The 18,161-nt window shown below is 37.4% G+C and overlaps 6 protein-coding genes across 6 annotated transcripts; 2 read left to right on the forward strand and 4 right to left on the reverse strand.

The window, feature by feature from the left end:
• Nucleotides 1-1,851: 1,851 nt before the first annotated feature.
• On the reverse strand, nt 1,852-3,159 carry EAF01_008134 (uncharacterized protein). Its single transcript, XM_038916390.1, has 2 exons — nt 2,530-3,159; nt 1,852-2,474 (listed from the first exon to the last, which is right to left on the reverse strand). Exons 1-2 carry the CDS (start codon nt 2,860-2,862, stop codon nt 2,391-2,393), a joined length of 417 nt encoding a protein of 138 aa, XP_038767752.1. The 5' UTR covers nt 2,863-3,159; the 3' UTR covers nt 1,852-2,390.
• A 438-nt stretch (nt 3,160-3,597) lies between these two features.
• Nucleotides 3,598-4,175, forward strand: EAF01_008135 (uncharacterized protein; the record flags this gene model as incomplete). The annotated part of the gene is made up of 2 exons (XM_038916391.1): nt 3,598-3,726; nt 3,783-4,175. 2 exons carry the CDS (start codon nt 3,598-3,600, stop codon nt 4,173-4,175), a joined length of 522 nt encoding a protein of 173 aa, XP_038767753.1.
• Nucleotides 4,176-4,379: 204 nt separating this feature from the next.
• EAF01_008136 (uncharacterized protein) lies at nt 4,380-5,698 on the reverse strand (the record flags this gene model as incomplete). The annotated part of the gene is made up of 5 exons (XM_038916392.1): nt 4,380-4,431; nt 4,492-4,778; nt 4,831-5,060; nt 5,115-5,426; nt 5,485-5,698. 5 exons carry the CDS (start codon nt 5,696-5,698, stop codon nt 4,380-4,382), a joined length of 1,095 nt encoding a protein of 364 aa, XP_038767754.1.
• Nucleotides 5,699-5,946: 248 nt separating this feature from the next.
• EAF01_008137 (uncharacterized protein) lies at nt 5,947-6,334 on the reverse strand (the record flags this gene model as incomplete). Its single annotated transcript, XM_038916393.1, has 3 exons — nt 5,947-6,135; nt 6,190-6,246; nt 6,299-6,334. The coding sequence occupies 3 exons, from the start codon at nt 6,332-6,334 to the stop codon at nt 5,947-5,949; spliced, it is 282 nt and encodes a 93-aa protein (XP_038767755.1).
• Nucleotides 6,335-6,793: 459 nt separating this feature from the next.
• EAF01_008138 (uncharacterized protein) lies at nt 6,794-8,417 on the forward strand (the record flags this gene model as incomplete). The annotated part of the gene is made up of 3 exons (XM_038916394.1): nt 6,794-7,036; nt 7,088-7,302; nt 7,355-8,417. 3 exons carry the CDS (start codon nt 6,794-6,796, stop codon nt 8,415-8,417), a joined length of 1,521 nt encoding a protein of 506 aa, XP_038767756.1.
• A 2,979-nt stretch (nt 8,418-11,396) lies between these two features.
• EAF01_008139 (uncharacterized protein) lies at nt 11,397-13,602 on the reverse strand (the record flags this gene model as incomplete). The annotated part of the gene is made up of 2 exons (XM_038916395.1): nt 11,397-11,887; nt 11,970-13,602. 2 exons carry the CDS (start codon nt 13,600-13,602, stop codon nt 11,397-11,399), a joined length of 2,124 nt encoding a protein of 707 aa, XP_038767757.1.
• Nucleotides 13,603-18,161: the final 4,559 nt, after the last annotated feature.

Below are 18,161 nucleotides of genomic sequence, written 5' to 3' on the forward strand. Positions count from 1 at the left end.
AATAAACTCATGAAAGCTCGAGCATCAAATTGTGGGAGACATCTTATAGCCGAGGGCTTGAATGAATATAATTCACTAAAAGATTTCAGTAAGTTCTTTGTGAACCGGTTGATAGCAGGATAGTGAATTTCCTAAAATTTCTGTACACAGGTATTGGAAAGAGGTAGGTTGAACAAGGTGGAGATCATAGGAAGGATCTATTTGGAGATACTAAGATGATTGATTAAGTGAAATATATTTCTTATGGTGTCTTTATTTGCTCTTGTGCTTGTAGTAAAAGTATATCTGATGATATTTCCTGAAGTAATGTATCATTATAAAATGTACAGAAAGGAAAGAAGCAATTTGCTGTACAATGCGTCTCTATGCTCACCTGATACAGTGTATAACGTGAAGTTTCAAATCTATATGGCTATGGTTTGCTAAAGTTTATGTGATGCAAAAGTTATGGGGAACAATAAGAAGTAGTCTTTCATATCAAATGGTGTCATTGGGCAGAAGATGGACCAAATTCATGGCCTAGAATTGGAGAAATAACAATCAAATTCTCATGCTGACATTAAGTAAGAAGCAAAAGATAATCTTCTTCCCTTAAACGTCGATATTAAGTCAGGGGTAATATCCAGCGGAAACTATGTGAGTCCGCACTTTAACATTATCATGAAAATACTCACTATCAATGCAAGGTTGGCGCGATCATATACTTGGATGCGCGAGATAACAAAAGTATAAAGACTTGATGACTTCATAAAAGGATGAAGTTCCTATTGGAATTGCGAAGCTAATTGTACATCTTACTGTTTTGATGAACTAATCTATCTGAGCTCTACAGCGACCAAGAGCTTCGTAGCTAAGATCAAATTTGAGATGACAATATGTGGAATGAGAAGAACTATCCACAATGCAATGGTACGTTTGATATTCAACGAGGACAACGGAACAGTATCTGAACTGGATAGCAGAGGATGCAGTAGTTGGAGCTAGAATATCAAGTAGATATGCCATAACTTTGATAATAACAAAGAATAGACGCCGCCGAACTGTGCAAAAGAGCGCTCAAGATGATAGTGGGAAATAAGTGTAGGAATATAGATTATGAAACATTATCGCCAGAAAAATTTGAAAAGTCTGAGGTGTTGTGCAAGACGATCGATCAGTCTTTATATGCTTCTAGCACCTATTTTCAAAAAACCACAACAAATTTTGCTGTAAGTCGTTGGCGACAGTAGAAACCGAAAAACTTGATGAGATCACAGGAAGATGATTGATCTGATGACCCAACATCGAGCTCATTATAAATTCTTGACTCTACGTCATTAACTTTTGATGCTAGTACTGATTTTCATTCACTTCAATGAACTGACACACGCATTTGTTGATCTTCCTCGTCTACCCCACCGTTAGAAAACAAATGACAGTCACTGATTAGCATCTTAGTTTCTGTTTGTCTCTCCTTAAATTGCCAGACACTTCATACGCGTCTGCAAGGATGAGCTGTAGTTTACAACACATGCTTGTATCACTTCGGCGGCTTTTACTTCAGATAGATTGACATTGGAGCATTCGCTATTCTACTAGCACTCCAGGATGGTTCTGTATTGAACCCTTGTTCCAATGGGTCGAAGCTCATAAGTGAAGGTATAACGCAAGTTCGAATCACCGGTCATCCAATACAATGTAATTTGTGGGGGGAGACAGCGACGTCTTGGGATGTCTCCTATGGAACTATGGCAACAACATCGGACTGTAATTCATGAAATCAACCTTCGAAACCACTGATGAATAGATTCTATTAAAGGATTGAAATAAGCACATGCCAAATGACCAAATTGTGCGACTTCGCGGGCTCAAGGATTGAACAAAATAATTTTGACAAGTCAGAATCTATATTCCGAGTACGATCTAAAAGAATCAATTGGTGCAGCGAGTCTCTGGCTCTACCCCCGAAAGCATCTTTTCTTTAGTATTCTCATGCGTCTCTTATCTTCATTTTGTTTTTCTAGCGGCTGACTTCAACGAAGAGAAATATTCTAGAGAACGAAGCTTCCCACAAAAGTCTCGCAAGAGTTAATAAAGCTTGCCAGTATTGTAAATGGTGTAAGTCACAGATACAATATTCAGAAGAAGTCAGAATGCCCAAACTCCTACTATTCCTCGTTACTAAGCTACAGCGCGGACTGATAACAAGTTGGGTCTTTGTGGCTAACAGATATCTTTAGCATCGCCATGCTGCTTTAAATAACAAAACTCACGAGTCATTGATCCAAATGCGTAACTGTCTATCTCCTATTCAAAGGAAAGACCACAGCTAAGTTTCCAAATAAGGTTGCGACATAAACTGCACAAATCAAGTCGGATCGAACCACCCACAAGAGAATACACAAACTAGCTCATCCGTGTAAGATTCTCGAGGAGCCGCGGCGAGAGCGATAGTGGTGGTAGCGAAGTCGCTTCTGTCTTTCGATGAATGGAATCTAGCATTGATACTTGATCAGTACAACTAAATCTATGTCAAGTGGTTAGAATTACCGTGTCTATAGTATAACTGGCTTCTTGCTCTTCCTCAATTTTTTTGCTCCATGCAGCATTAACTACCAAGTTGTATTGATTTTGAGCAGCAGCTAATGCCGTTTCGTAATTAGACTTTGCTCTGTATTCATTTTCGCAGACGAGACAGGAGCCCGACCGATATCCGTAATCGTCTCCTAGGGCGTTCAGGTCTTCTTCGTTGCCGCAAAGTCTACCGTCTTGGGACATACTGCAAAGTTGGTAGGTCCATTTCGTCCATTTGTGTGCAAGTTCACCATTTAGGAGAAGCAAACAACCAGCCGATTGCAAGACAATAGATGAAACCTTGCACATTTCGCCCGGTAGTGACCAGAACTGGGAGGTCGCGATGCTGTATTGTCTTCAGATTATGTGTGGAAATCGTGTGACTGGCCTGCGAAAGCCGGTATCTGGATTCTGGATTATCGTATGTTGTTGGTGTTACAGATTATTTCAACCCTCATGAATTATGACAGGTTTCGTACAATTGCCGTGTGCAAAGAAGATAGCGTAGTTGATATATGTGTCTTATTATACATACAAGGCAGAGAGTCGAAACAAGATCTACCTTGGCTATCATCATCTTCTAGCTTGCAATCCAATTTTAATAGCTATCAAAATATCCAAACAAATCAATGCCCGGCATGACAGCATAAATCTCACTAACAATTTGCTTCCCCACTCTTCGAGTTCATTTACATTTTCCTTGCTAAAAAGCTTTTTGTCCCGGCTCCAGCATCAAGCCTTTTTGCTTATTCAGATATCCCATCTTGGTTGTTGTGATTATGACGCTTTGATCATGCAATTCAGTGGCATTTTCCTAATGCGGTAGTCCACATCTCCTATTCCGGTAGCGAGACAAAAAGCTTAATAATTTAGAAATAGTGGGCGCACGGACGATTTGTCGATATCTACCTCGACAAATTATCTATATAAATCATGCTTTCACACTCAATTCCCAAAACATTCTACCCATCATCACATTTAATCTTCTCTTGGTTATCGATCTTCCTCACTCTTAATCCAAAGAAATCCAAGCAATTGATCGCAATGGCCGATACCGCCGGTACAGACAAATCCAAGCCTTACTTCCCCCTCGCCGGCGGAGCAAACGACGGGTGGTCTATTGAAGATGAAGCAACGGCAACATGTTTCTGTGGTGCTGTGCAACTTGCATTCGTAAGTCAAAAATGAAAAACTAGATACAGTGTTTTGACACTAACTCTACCCGGCAGCCAACCCAAGGCCCTGGCCTAGTTAGTACATTTGTCTGCCACTGCCACGACTGTCGCAAAATCACGGCGTCGATGTTCGCATCTAATTTCACTATCGCTGATTCTCACTTGAAACACGTCCGTGGCCGTGAAAATTTGAAAGTCTTCAGTCAATCCAAGACCATCGCGACCGGATCGACAATGGCCAATCACTTTTGTGGAACTTGTGGTACGCTCATGTATCGTGTTGGCTCGAGGTTTCCAAAAATGAGTATTTTGAGAATTGGAACTGTGGATGATTTTCATCTTCATGAGACGAAGTTGAGACCCGGGGTAGAACAGTTTACGGAAGGGAGAGTGGGATGGTTGAGAGAATTGGAGGGAATTAAACAGTCTGGGAAAGGAGCCTTTTAGTTGAAGTATATGAGATACCTGGAAGAGTAACGTTCAGATCGCAGAATGTAAAGCAATAATTAAGTTTATTATTTGCTTGAAACCAGCATACGTCGTGCTTAAATTTTTTCGACATTCTCCTGTGATAATCAATGCTTTCCCACTCCTCTCTCACAAACAGAAATTATACAGTCAAGTGACTTTGAGCGAACGAAAGCCCGATGATCAATTAGCGTTCGGAATATTACTAATAAATACTACCAATACAGCACAATATCTAGTTTTGTTAGCTTTTTCACCTAGACTGGGTACAAATAGATCACCAAGGAAGACTCACCCAGCAGCGGCACCAAATATTTCATGCCTTTTGGCCTGAGTGAATAAAGACAAAACAGCAGAAAACAAAAGTGTGAAAATAAGTAGTACACCAATACTAACTGTATATGTGATATCCAGGTTATGATGCTCGGTGAGCCGGTACAGGAGGAATACCGGGAGAACGAGAAGAAGGAGTAACACGAGTACGAGAAGACTAGTCACAAATATGTCTTTTCGGGACTTGCTATAGAAATGGAGATTTGGATCTGTTGTCTTTTCTCGGTCTTCTTGGGTGCAGAAAATTGACTGTTCATCGTTAGCCCGTGAATTTATTGCAGAAAGAAGGTTAGTATTTTACTTGTAAGAATGCGCAATGAAAGATTTGGAGAAACCTTTCGGTCATTGTATCGAGATATGCTCCTTCTCTCCCTTCACGCAAGGTGATGAGATCATTCTTTTCGTATATGAATCCTTGCTCCTCATCAACGAGAGGTTTCTTGTCGAAAATGTATCGCTCAACGCTTCGATAATCACTACCAGCAGGACGATTCATGGCATTCACATGCTGAGACCGGAGTAGTAGCTCGTCTAATATACATAAGTCCGTGCATAAATCTTTGGTGGTCAATTGGGAATGCTCACCATAAGCAGCTAACTTTTCTTCTATTTCGTCCAAGACTATAGTCCTCGTCCGAAGAGTTGGATCTTCAGCGAGCTCCTTTCTCTCGGCTGCTATATCTGCATTTCTAGATCGTGCCCGTCGTTTATCGGGTGCGTCTTCCGCTTCATCGAGATCATCAAGTTCGTCTAGCTCCATTTCCAGTCGACGAATTTCATCCTGTTTACGGAGAAGTAAACGCGAATGAAGATATCCGAAGCGTCGATAGATTTTGAAGTTATCATCGCTATCTAGAAATATACTTAAAGACCTGTAGCTTTTTTGATGTTCCGACACTATGAAAGAAGTTATTGGCCAATGAAGTCGATGGTTCATTTTGCTACACAAACTTACAACTTCTCACGTGGGGTTTCCGCGAGTTCTCATCAGTAGTAGGCTCTGAGATTCGCCAAGGGCGCCATTGAGCAAACGAGTCTCGATATTGAGAAAGCTTTCTGGACGTAGGAGTAGATGAATTTGTTGCAAAAGTGATTCCTTCAGAGAATTTTTGAGAAATGGTAGGTGAAGCACATGGGGAGTTGAACAATGGCAACGTGTTTGAAGTCATTTTTGGGATTTTTGCTGAAGTAACGAAGAAGTTAAAAACATCTGCTGAACGGAATGATATAGTTTATATCGACTGTTCAATTGAAACTGTATAATTTTTCTCATTTTAAGAAATGGGCGATTGAAATGCCTACGAGAAGCACTCAGCCTAGATACACAGCTACAAATGGCGGGTTGCATGAGAGCTTATGCAAGTATAGCCTGTAATGTACGACCAATGAAATCCCAACCCCACCATAAGCCGCATAATCAAGCTGAACTGAGCCTTTCCTGTTTGACCCATTCCCCTTCCTTATACAGTGCTCCAGTCTTTGGGTCCTTGACCTGATACACGAACTTTCCCTTGTCTTGCTTTCTCGCAGAGATTTTGAATTCAAAATTCCCTTTTCTGGGAATGCTCAACCACGCACTATCTTCTACATTAAACAACGCAATTGACTAGTCTGATAATCAGAATTATCCATTCGTAATGAAATTTCAAGGAATACTGACATCCGAGGGATTCCTAGACTCTGTATAAATCGAGCGGTCCTCGGGCGTTTGTGGTCTCTTTGAAAATCAGTGAGAATAGTAATTCGTTTTGTGTAAGCTGTGAACTCACCATAATCTCTGTCTCAATTGGCACTACTTCCGACATTGTGTAAGGCAGATTTATACGTTGTTCCTTTGGGATGGTATATATTGAAGACAGTAATTACCAGTGTTTGATTTGAAGAGAATTGACTCTGCCCAGAGGAAAGCCTTATGAAGACAGCTTTAAATCAACCTTTCTAAAGCTTTGCAGAGCCTCGATCTGCTATTACCTACATGATTACATGGATTACAAGCAGTCACACGCTTACGACCAGTGTGGTCACCAATAGATTGACCAAAAAAACGAAGGATTCACAGCGGGGCTTATCTTCAATCTGCTCAGCCACATCATCTCTCATCTTTTGTACCTCCAGCTTTTAGCACAATTGAATTGTGAACTCATACATAAGTGCGATTCTCAGGAGACCCCGCTGGTTCGTTGCGAAACTCCAACCAAAAAGAATCTATCTTACGAAGCTACCAAATTGCGAGCTAGACTTTCTTGCGGTGTCTCAACTACGGGATGGCCTCCAGCAAGTCAAATTCCGTTTTGAAACCTGACCACGATGGCAAAAGAACTATAGCTTCAACCATCATTATTCCCCCAACAAACTACCAAGACAAAGAGGCATCGGCCGATTCCAAATTCAAGGCGATTTTCGATGAGCATATGAGTGCAAAGAATGCTTCGATTGCATACCGCGAAGTACATGTTCTTTTGTTGTCATGGGACCGTAAAGATGATGATCTCCACGTAGAACAAGAGGTAATAACTTATCAGGAGGGAGTATCTCTTCAATGATGCTAATATTAGCAGGTTGCGGATCTCGAGAATGTATTTCGGGATATTTTCAAATATAAAACGACACAAAAGATTCTACAGCAGAATCCAAGGAGGCATCCGCAAGCTCAGATCAACCTATATCTTGCCGAATTTGTTCACAATCATGATGATCAAAATACTCTTCTTATTGTCTACTATGCAGGGCATGGCAAGCTTAGCGACGATGGGGATGGATTAGCCTTGACTCCGTAAGATATAGAAAGCTTACCCCACTTATGGACATTTCTAACACGCAATCAGATCAACAACTCAGCCAGACGAAGAAAATGAGCTACATGAGATTGTTTGGAGCTCCGCGGAACACAACATACAAAACACTCAAAGTGATGTTCTTGTTATATTTGACTGCTGCAATGCCGGCGAAATGGATCGCAGTGTCCGTGGCTCTGACTTCACCAGAAGAGCATTTGAATACATGGCTGCAACTTCTCAGAATTCAACTACGAGAAAGCCAGGTCCTAAATCTTTCACCGCCGCCCTCATCTGGGCTTTGAAAGAATTGGTTCGTTTCAAGCCCGGGAAGCGGTTCAGTACGCAAGAACTGATCCGAAAGATCTACCGAGCACCCAACTTTCCTGATACCCAGGCCCCAAGATTAACAGAACGAGGTCCGATAGGGTCTTTGAGGAAAATTGTCCTTGTTCCTCTCAATCAACAATCAAAACCTGGGGTTCGAGGAGATAATAGCACTGGACACATAGATGAGATAAAAGAGACCTTGAATCTTCGATTCGTCTTCAATGGTGGAATCACTAACAAGATAGTCAGAGAACTTGCTAAGGATTTGTCCAATCTTATCAGTGGGGGAGACTTTGTGGCATCCACAGTCCTTTGGGATGGGATCAATACTTCTAGTTCGACCAAAAAACGATTCCGTGATGTCGTCAGCCATGTAATTGGACAGAACCACGAAAGGAACCGAAATAAATTATCGATCACAAATGTGGATGGTGTCCAATTCTCACCAATCACACCAGTAACACCCACGATACCACAAGAATTGTCAAATTCATCCGAAGATAGTGTCGATTTTATACCCAATCCAGAGCGTCAACTTCCAAGCCCTTCACCAGAGATTGCGATAAATGAAGGAGAGAGAAGCGCAGAAGACGATGATTCGGATTTGTCTAAGAAGAGAAAACGAGAGGAGAGTACGATTCACGACTCAGGAGCTGTCGATGCGACATGCAACTCGTCACTTACACCACGTCAGACACGACAAAACATACAAACCTATTTACACAGAAGGCACAACACACTCAAATATCCCGCGAAATTCCCCTACAGAAACAAGCCAAGATAAATAAGCGAGTACTTGCATAAAGTCAAGCTAGCTGCAACAAATCTCTCCATCTCTCAATTCTACATTTTCCAAGATACATCATCCACTATAACTAGCGAGATAGTAAATTTTTGATATCCGTACATCAGATTCATGATTACTCAAAGAAGAGTCATCCAATTGTAGAATCCAGATTTTCTACATGACTCACAACCTCGCTTTCTAACGGGATTCTAGAAGATATGAACTCTGGATAGATAGTTCAGATGCGCCGTATAGTCCTACGATAGATAGACTAGAGACTAATATCTTGCATTGAGATAACAATCTGTTGCCATAGTAGGTTGTGACAGCGAGTGAAATCCCATGTAAACTACATTCATATCCTGCACCAATAATCGAATCACATTCACTCGTATGAAAAGAGTCCCGGATGTTCTATCCTGACCTACCCTACTTATTAATCCTTAGTAAAAAAACTCCAAAAGATTAGTGTTCTGTTTTCTATAGGAAATCATTTATAAGTATATACCTAGTAAAGTCGCTATATTTTATTGAAGTTAAAAAAGAATAGAAGGTTTATTTATTTTAAAATATATATATATTCCAAAAATTATTCATAAATTATAATACTATAACACTATCAACCCCAACCTCACCCCCCCTTCCACCACTAACCTTCAACAACCCCACCAGCCCGCCAGCTTATCTCGCTCTCTCTCCTTCTAATCTCCAACCCCATACCTTACTCATAAACCAACCATCCACCCATCCGCCCACCCATCCAACTCCCAGAAACCTACACCAAAACCCTCGTATCAATATACATCATACAATCCAGCAAAGTTCCACTCCACTCCATCTCTCCCACCCACCAAGCTTTCAATTTTCTCCAGGCACCACAGAAAACCGGAATATCTATTCCAACATCCGATTTCCAATATCAAATTTCAACCCCGTCAGCTAGCTATCTATCCATCTATTTAATTTGCACACCCAATTCCAAACTGCTAGTATCAAACATAACCCCCCCATCCACCCACTTTGGAAAATATTCCTATAGTACAAGTCACTACAAACTCAAACCCATTCACACTCAGTCATTAAGAAAAAAAGAAATCTCTCATCATTCTATCAATCCAATTCAATCCAATCCAATCCAATTTAAATATAAATAAATAAATAAATAAATAAATATCAGGGGCAGCCCCCAAACCCCAAAGCTCACGATACTCGAGTTTCAACTTTCAACTTTCAACTTCCAGAGAGGATTTTGAAATATTATATATTAAAAAACAAACCTCATTTGCTAACTAACTAGGTCACACACTCACACACCATGTCACCGATTCCTCTTAGAAAAAGAATTTCATCTTCATCTTCACCTTTTACATTCATCCATTCATTTACCCCCAGCATCCAGCACTCAGCACCCAACTTCCAGCACTCTCCTCCCGATTACCAACTACATCTTATATAGTACATACCCTACACTAGCATCTCCTCGCCCACCTTCGAGTAGCCACCTACTTGTTACTATTTACTATCTTCTATTTACTATTTATAATCTATAATCTATTTTCTATTTATTATCTATTATTTATTTTCTATAATATCCTATTCACTATCTTCTATTTAGGGTGCGTTTGAATCACTTTATTTTAATTATTAAGTAACATTTATTTAATAAATAACATAAAATAATATGTTTACTGAACACAATATATAATGAAATATTTATTTCGGATTTAAGAATTTGAAAAATTATTTGAAATTATTTGATTTCATTTATTTGTTAAATAATAGTGTTTATCGAATACAATATATAATGAAATAAATTATTAAGAATTATTTAAATTCAAATAATTATTTCGTAAATATTTTAAGCTTTTCCTATACAATAGTCATAAAGCTTGATTTTCGAGCTTTACGATTAATATTTAAAAGAAAAACAATATTTCGAAACTTTTTTAATATTTCCGACTATTTTCATCTACACCACTTTTATAAATTTTTTATTATCTAATTCCTTTTTTTATTCCTTCATTATAATCACAAATATATAACACATAATTTAAATATTACTCAAATATATTGATATTTATTGAATACTATACCAAATTAAATATATTAAGAATTGAAATTTATTAGGATTTCTAATGACTCATTAAATTTCAAATATTAAGGTAATATTTTACATAATTTATTTTACATAATTTATTTTAATCTAAACAGCATATATACTCTAATAAAATATTTGAAGTTATTTAGATTATTTGATAAATAAAATTGATTAATAATTAAGCTCTAATAATTTCAAAAAAGTGATCCGAACGCACCCTTACTATTTACTATTGATTATTTTCTATCTACTATCTATTATCTATAATCTATAATTTATTTCCTATCTAATATTTCCTATCTAATAGTTACTATCTATTATCTACTATCTACCTAATACCCAGCTATCACTCAGTCCATTCATCCACTCATCTATCCACCCGTTTCCTTTCCTTTTCTTTCCTTTCCTCTTCTATTCTCAGAAATCACTGAATAAATCACTGAATAAATAACCCAATAACAAAAAGAATAAACAAGCAAGCAAATGACTCACTCACGAACACATAACAAGCAAAGCAAAGTCAACTACAATTCCACATCATATATACACTATACAGATGCACCTAGCAACCCATCAATATGTATCTGATCATTGCATTGCATTCTATCCGACCCCATTTCATTTCATCCCATCCCATCCTATGCAGTCCCAAAACATACACATAGCAAGATGATAGCAAGAATGTAGCCAGCCAGCCAGTATGAGCTCTCTATGTATTGCGCCAAGACTCCTCCATTTCGTTCCGTGCCATGCCTTGCCATGCCATCATATTGCTCTAGCTAGCCCCTTCTTATACTCCGTCACATCACCCGTCCCCTCATCTCATCCATACACCCTCTCCACCTCATCTTCACTCACCTCCTCCCCTCACCCCTCCCCTATACCAAAACCCACCTCTTCTCCGCCTCCTTCCCCCCCACCCTCCTCGCCACCAAATCCAACGTCGCCTTAATCGCGCCTCCCGTCCTCCCCGGAAACTTCTTCTTCAACACCTCTACCAACCCCACTTTACTCAAATCACTTCCCTGAATTGCTTCTTTGAACGCTGGGAGATCCGAGTCTGGGAGATATTTTTTAGGTTTAGAGTCGGTCTTTGCTTCTTGACCTTGACCTTGATGGATTGGGAGAGATGTAGTTATGGAGGAAGAGGTTGGAGTGCCGAAGAAAGATAGCGGTGTAGATTTGTGATTGGGATTTGAGACTTTGTTGTTGGATGTGGAACCTAGAGGTGAAGGGGAAGTTTGGCGAGTGTTGGTACTTGTTGATTTTAATGGGAGACGTGGAGGGTCCATTGATCCTGTTTGGGGTGGAGGTACAATTGGTTCCCAATATTGTGTTGAGAAAGGATCTATAGATTTCATTTTTGAATCTGTTTGACGTTAGTAGCTATCTCAGGTATTCATCGAGACAAGAAAGATAAGTGGCAGGGGAGTTCTATGCAAAAAACTTACCAAGAATAAATTCCATCCTAAACGGCATCATCTTAACATTCGTACTCCTCTTCTTCCTATCCTCCCAACATAATCCCGTACTCACAGGTTCTAAATCTCCCTGCATACCACCCATTGCACGTCTCGAGATCAATAGATCATCATTCTCATCATCAAGAAATCCATCCATATCCTCCGCATCGTCAAGACCTTCTTCATCTTCTTCTCCCTCACTATTCAAATCTTCCGCATCTTCATCCTCAATCCATTCCGCTTCACTATCATAATCGTAATTCGTATTCGGAAGATCCCTTCTCATAGGATTGCGTGCTAATTTCGATATACCATTTACAGGTATATGTGTATATGTACCTTGATATGGAGGTCTGACATCTTCTTGGAATTTGAGAAATTTCATAGGAACATCCTTGAGTTGAGCTTTGGTACGTTTGATTTGAGAATTTTGTGAGTCTGCTGTGAGGTCGATAGGTTTGGTAGGGTTACCAGATAGTTCCGCCATGATTTCGCGTACTGGCACGATTGATTTTCCTCGCTTTAAAGAACTGCTTGATGATAGAGGGAAAAGTTCTATGGCATCAAACTCTCGTTTTCTTCCTGGACTTCGATTACCTAATATGTATGCATCAATCGTAGACTGTATAATTTGTGATCTTTTATCATCTCCCGCGAAATGATTGATGGGTGCCAACCTAACACCATTCTGAACGAAGAAAGCCGGAAACATTTTATCATACGGTGAGATTTCCTTCTTACTCGGAGTCAAAGTCGTCGAGGCCATAGGAATTGGAGCCATAGAACGACTTGCTGAAGCAGGACTTGTCGATACATCATCCTTTGAAGTCTTTGCTGAAACTGGTGTTCCAAAAAATGAAGATAAAGTCTTTTGACTCGCCGCCTTCTTTTTCTTCTCATCCTCAATTCTCTGTTTTTCTTCATCCTTCTTACGCTTTTCCTTATCCTTTAATCTTTTCTTTTCCTCCCTCGCAGCCTTTTCTTCATCTTTTCTCTTTCTCTCAGCCTCTTTCTCAGCCTCTTTTCGTTTCTTCTCCTCTTCCTTCTCCGCCTCCTTTTTCCTCTTCTCTTCATCTCTCTCCTTATCCTTCTTCCTCTTCTCTTCCAACTGTGCCTGTTTCTCATGTTCCTTCTTCTCCCTCTCCATCTTCCTCTCCTCCTCCTTAAACCTCTTCTCAATCGCCCTCGCCTCCTTCTCCGCAAACGACAATTTCGGTTTCTTCGCCGGCGGCATCTTATCCGCACTCGCATTTCCATTCAACGCCGCAAAAGCCGTCCCCCGCATTGGCGATCCCCCATTCAAACTCGGTGTACTCCTCGATCCCAAATCACTCAGCGAACTAACAGTGCTTCCGGCAGGTGTAACTTCTCTCTCTCGTTCGCGCTTGGTGGACTGTATGCTAACAGGTGGAGTGGGTAAAGATTCAGCTGTGGACTCTGCTTCGGATTGATCTGCAGATTCTTTGGATGGAAGAGGAGTGTCGATTTCCGCCTGCGAATTCATATCTTCAATTCTCTTCCTCTCTTCTTCCTCGACATGGAAAGGTTCAATCAATCCAAAGCTCTCCTCGAAATCCCTCTTCTTCAGCCCCGAACTCGGTGAGTCTCTCCTTGTGTCCATGATTTCAATCGTTCCTTTCTTAATCCTTTCTAAGCTTGCGTTCGGAATGAATTCGTGGTGGTAAATCGAGCCGAAATAAAGCAATTCGTCGCTATTCGTTCGTACAAGAAACCCCAACCAATATCATCTAAATCCGCGAGTCGATCTTTCCCAAAGAAACACTCCCTAAAGATCGTACCGTACCAAATCGAATCGCAGTGCGAATAAACCCCAACAAACCGCAACTTAATCAATTGATTGAATCCCCTCCAAATCCTTTCTTCTCCTCTCCTTTCCTTTCCTTTCAAATATCCTCTGGAAATCCTCTTTAAATTCCTTCTTGCCCGTCTCAAAGTCAAAATATCAAAGCAAAAATATCAAACTTTGTTAATATCAATCACCATTCCCAACGCGTCTCTCACTCTCCCGTACAATAAAGCACCATTATCGTGTTCCTTCGCGTCTTCCTCAAGTGGGTTTCGCGTTTACGGTAAGTGCCGTCCGATTCTATTCTTCTTCTTACTTTACCCCTGTATTTCTGTGGCGTAAGTTGATACGTACAATCCGGTTTCTACTCTATCTACAATAACTCCTTATCATCTCATCTGAAATGCGATTAATTACTCGACGCAAACAATAGTAAAACCATCAATCAAATACCCTCAAAACTATCTACCTGTACACATACTTTCCAATTACAATAACTCAACGCAAACTAATCATACAAAATATTCAAATTCCTCACGTATCAATCAATCAATCAATCAACAGAGATTCAATCAATGAACCATGCCCCCATTTCACAAGTTTCAAAGTCTTATACTCCAGACGTTTGTCATATCACAAGTACACGATATTTTTGATAGCAAAAGTATCTTAAACTATCGAGGTAATATATAGATTATATATCAACAGCAATCAGTTGATACCATATCCCTATCTATAATCCAATCCACCCAATCCAATCCAATTCCTCTCTCCATAAGCATCCATCTCCATCTCCATCTTCACAACTCAACAACACAATATCTCTACCTATTGTACGCAGAAAACACGCACAGATCACGTGACATTATCTATAGCTGGCAATTACAATTCTTCTTTGTGTAGTTTAACAAAAATTAGTTTCTATTTATTTTATTATACTCTCTATATATTACATGAAAGCTTCCTAAAGCCTCCCTCCTTTTTCCTCTATTAATAGTACTATCTTTGTAGTAATAACTCAATAGTATTTATAAAGACATAATTTATAACTCTATCACCTTCTACTCTTTTATACTATACTCAAATATCGTCCTATACAATACCTACCTAGTAACCTTATCACCTTAAACCTCATCAAACCTCTCCAACCCAACTCCCAAAATTATATATCTAGCTGTAAACATTATATCCTCTCCATCCAACACCCATCACCTATTACCCATCCCTCATCCAACCCACTCTACCACCCACCAAAAAGATCATCCACCATCCACCATCCACCATCGTCCATCATCCACCCATCCACCAAACCCCCATTTCCAATTTCAATCCGCTCAAATCTCCGTTTCCATCTTATCTTCAGCCCCCCCCACCCCTACTTTTCTCTTTTCTCTTTTCTCTTTTCTCTTTTCTCTTTTTTTTCTTCCTACCCATCCCCATCCACCCTCTACCCATCCACTCTCTACCCATTCACTCTCTACCCATCGACTCCCAAGGTCACTCCCAAAGTCACCCTCTACCCATCCACTCACTCCCACTCCACTCCACTCTACTCTTATCCCCCTACCCAACCCACCCTACCCTACCTACCCTACCCCATCGTGGCTGTACTTACTACACTTACTACACTTATACTCCGCTACTCCTCCTCTCTTTCGGAAATTACCAAAATTACCAAAATTCAAATTCAAAGATCCCCATCCCAAACACAATCAATTCCCATCCAACAAATAACCTACCTGACACCAATACTCGACGAAATAATTAAAGATGTATAATATAAACTAAAAACATTTATAACTTCAACGTTTTTCAAAAAAATAAGCTATAATTGATATAACGTAGTTTATTAATACATACACCATATCAATACGTACACCACTTCAAAATTATACTAAAATTAAGGGTTTTTTAATATTTATATTTTAATAATTAATTATTATTTTTAAAAGAGAACAAAATATTTAATAAAAATTATAATTTAAATATTCAAAAATTTAATTTTTATATAAATATTTGTAGTATATTTTAAAAAAAGATTGAAATGATTATGATTTTTATTACAAAAAAACTTTTTTCATAATAATTATTATATTAAATCAAATTTCTAATAATTGATTAGAAATTCTTATTATTTATATAAATAATTATAATGTTTTTTAGAAAAAATTAAATTATATTAACAAATAAAAAAAGTACATGGTTATATATAAACGAATTTTATATGTAAAATGAATGATGTACGCATTAATATAGTATATGCATTAATAAACTATGTTATATAATTAATTAATATAATAAATATATTACATGAAAGTTTCTAAGAAATTAAAACAAAAACGATTGAAATAATAGTAATTAAATCTTTTTAAATACTTTTTCGATCTTTAATAATTCAATTAATTTAATAATTTTAATATTGAAATTTGAATATATTATCAAATAAAAACCTCGCTTTTTAATATACATATTTTTTATAAAGATTTATTCATAATCAAAAAAGTTATTTACATTTGAAATAAAAAAAAGATTATTTTTAGAAAAGTAAATTCGCTTATTTTCAAAAATATTAAGAATATTAAACAGAAAAATTAGAAAATTAAATTTACTTATATGTTACGGGAGCTGCCTCTAGGGTCACGTGGAAGTGTCTAGAGATCTCTCGAGGTGGTTTAGACTAGACTTCAAGTAGGAATTCAATAAGGTTGTAACTGGTTGCAATTCTCGTAACTATAGTAATGAAACTAATGATTGTTCTTGAGCACGAAGCTCTACATGTAAAGAAACCCTTTCCCTTATATAGACCTTTGCACTCTGCGATCCCATCGATCCCACTCACTGAGAGTAGTGGGCGTAGTGGGATCCCACTGATCCCATTGATAATAATCGGTGGGACTGATGGGATGGTCCATCACGTGATACTAGTCCCGTGAGTCTTGTCGTCCTGTCTTATTTCCTGTCCTAGGGCTAATCCCTTGGGAGCTTACTAATCCTAGCAAGACCTCTCTTGCTTACTGTGTCCTGTATTGCTTATTCTTCTTAGGACCCTACTGTCCTAGGAACCATGTCCTATGATTCAGTGTATTCTATAACTAATACTATATACATGCCTGAGGCTTTCCTTGGGTGCCTAGTGTCCCCCGGTATACTGCAGCTGAATCACTGAGGCCTATAATACCATTATAGCCTATAAGTCAGTGATTCTACAGCCTGTTACTAATCCGTTGTAACATTATATAACTTTAATCTTTAACAATTTTTCTATTTCAAGAAATTAAAAAGAGACCTTTGTTTTTTTAATAAAATATTATCTAATTGAAAATTAGATATTAAAATATGTAAACAATGAATTCAAAATTAATAAAGATAAATAGAATCTAAAATATATTATAAAATTATACTTATTTTAATTAACTTACTAACTTTAATATACTACTCCTCTTTTATTTTTCATTTAAATTTTATAAAATCTTATATTTGTATGGAAAATATATATATAAATTACTCTATTAGATTTTATTAAATTAAACTAACATTTGTAGAAGTTATATCTGATTTTAGTTTATATTATACATCTTTAATTATTTTACTAAGTAATTATAATAATTAATATAATCACTATAACTATAAATACAATTTTCAATACTAAGATTATCTAGATAGATATCTAATTATATAAATACATACATACATACATATATAATATAATTCATTAGCATATAAACTACATCATTTTATATACAAAACTCATTTCATTTATACATATCTACACAATCAAACCCTTTCCTCACCAACTACTAAAATATTCTAAAACCCTTTACATAAAAATTAATTTCCCCACCATCTCAAAAATCTAATTCTTTTTTGAAAATTTTCATTTAATTAACTTCTTATTAAAATTATTAACACAGTAGAAAAAAGAGTTATACTTATAATATAATATAATATAATATAATATAATATAATATAATATAATATAATATAATATAATATAATATAATATAATATAATATAATATAATATAATATAATATATAATATAAAGAGAGTATAACTAACAATTTCGTAATTTCAAGCCTTAAAGAATCATTTACACAAAAACCTAAATATTCTTTTTTCATCATCATGATTTTTCATAATTTTTCCAAAAAAATCTTTTGAAAATAATAATTCATTATTAAAATATATATCTATATACTTAAAAAGAAAAAACATAAAAAAACCAAGGAAAGATTTTCTTAGAAAAACCTATTAATCTTTATTACATTTAAATCAGAATATTATTCTTTATTCTCTTTTAAAATTATTGAATTGATATCTACCTAGATTAAGAAGATATTGTCGTTAATATTGAAAAGAGGGATTTAGTATATT

Source organism: Botrytis porri (genome assembly GCF_014898465.1).
Source record: "Botrytis porri strain MUCL 3234 chromosome Unknown BPOR_011, whole genome shotgun sequence".
NCBI lineage: Eukaryota > Fungi > Ascomycota > Leotiomycetes > Helotiales > Sclerotiniaceae > Botrytis > Botrytis porri.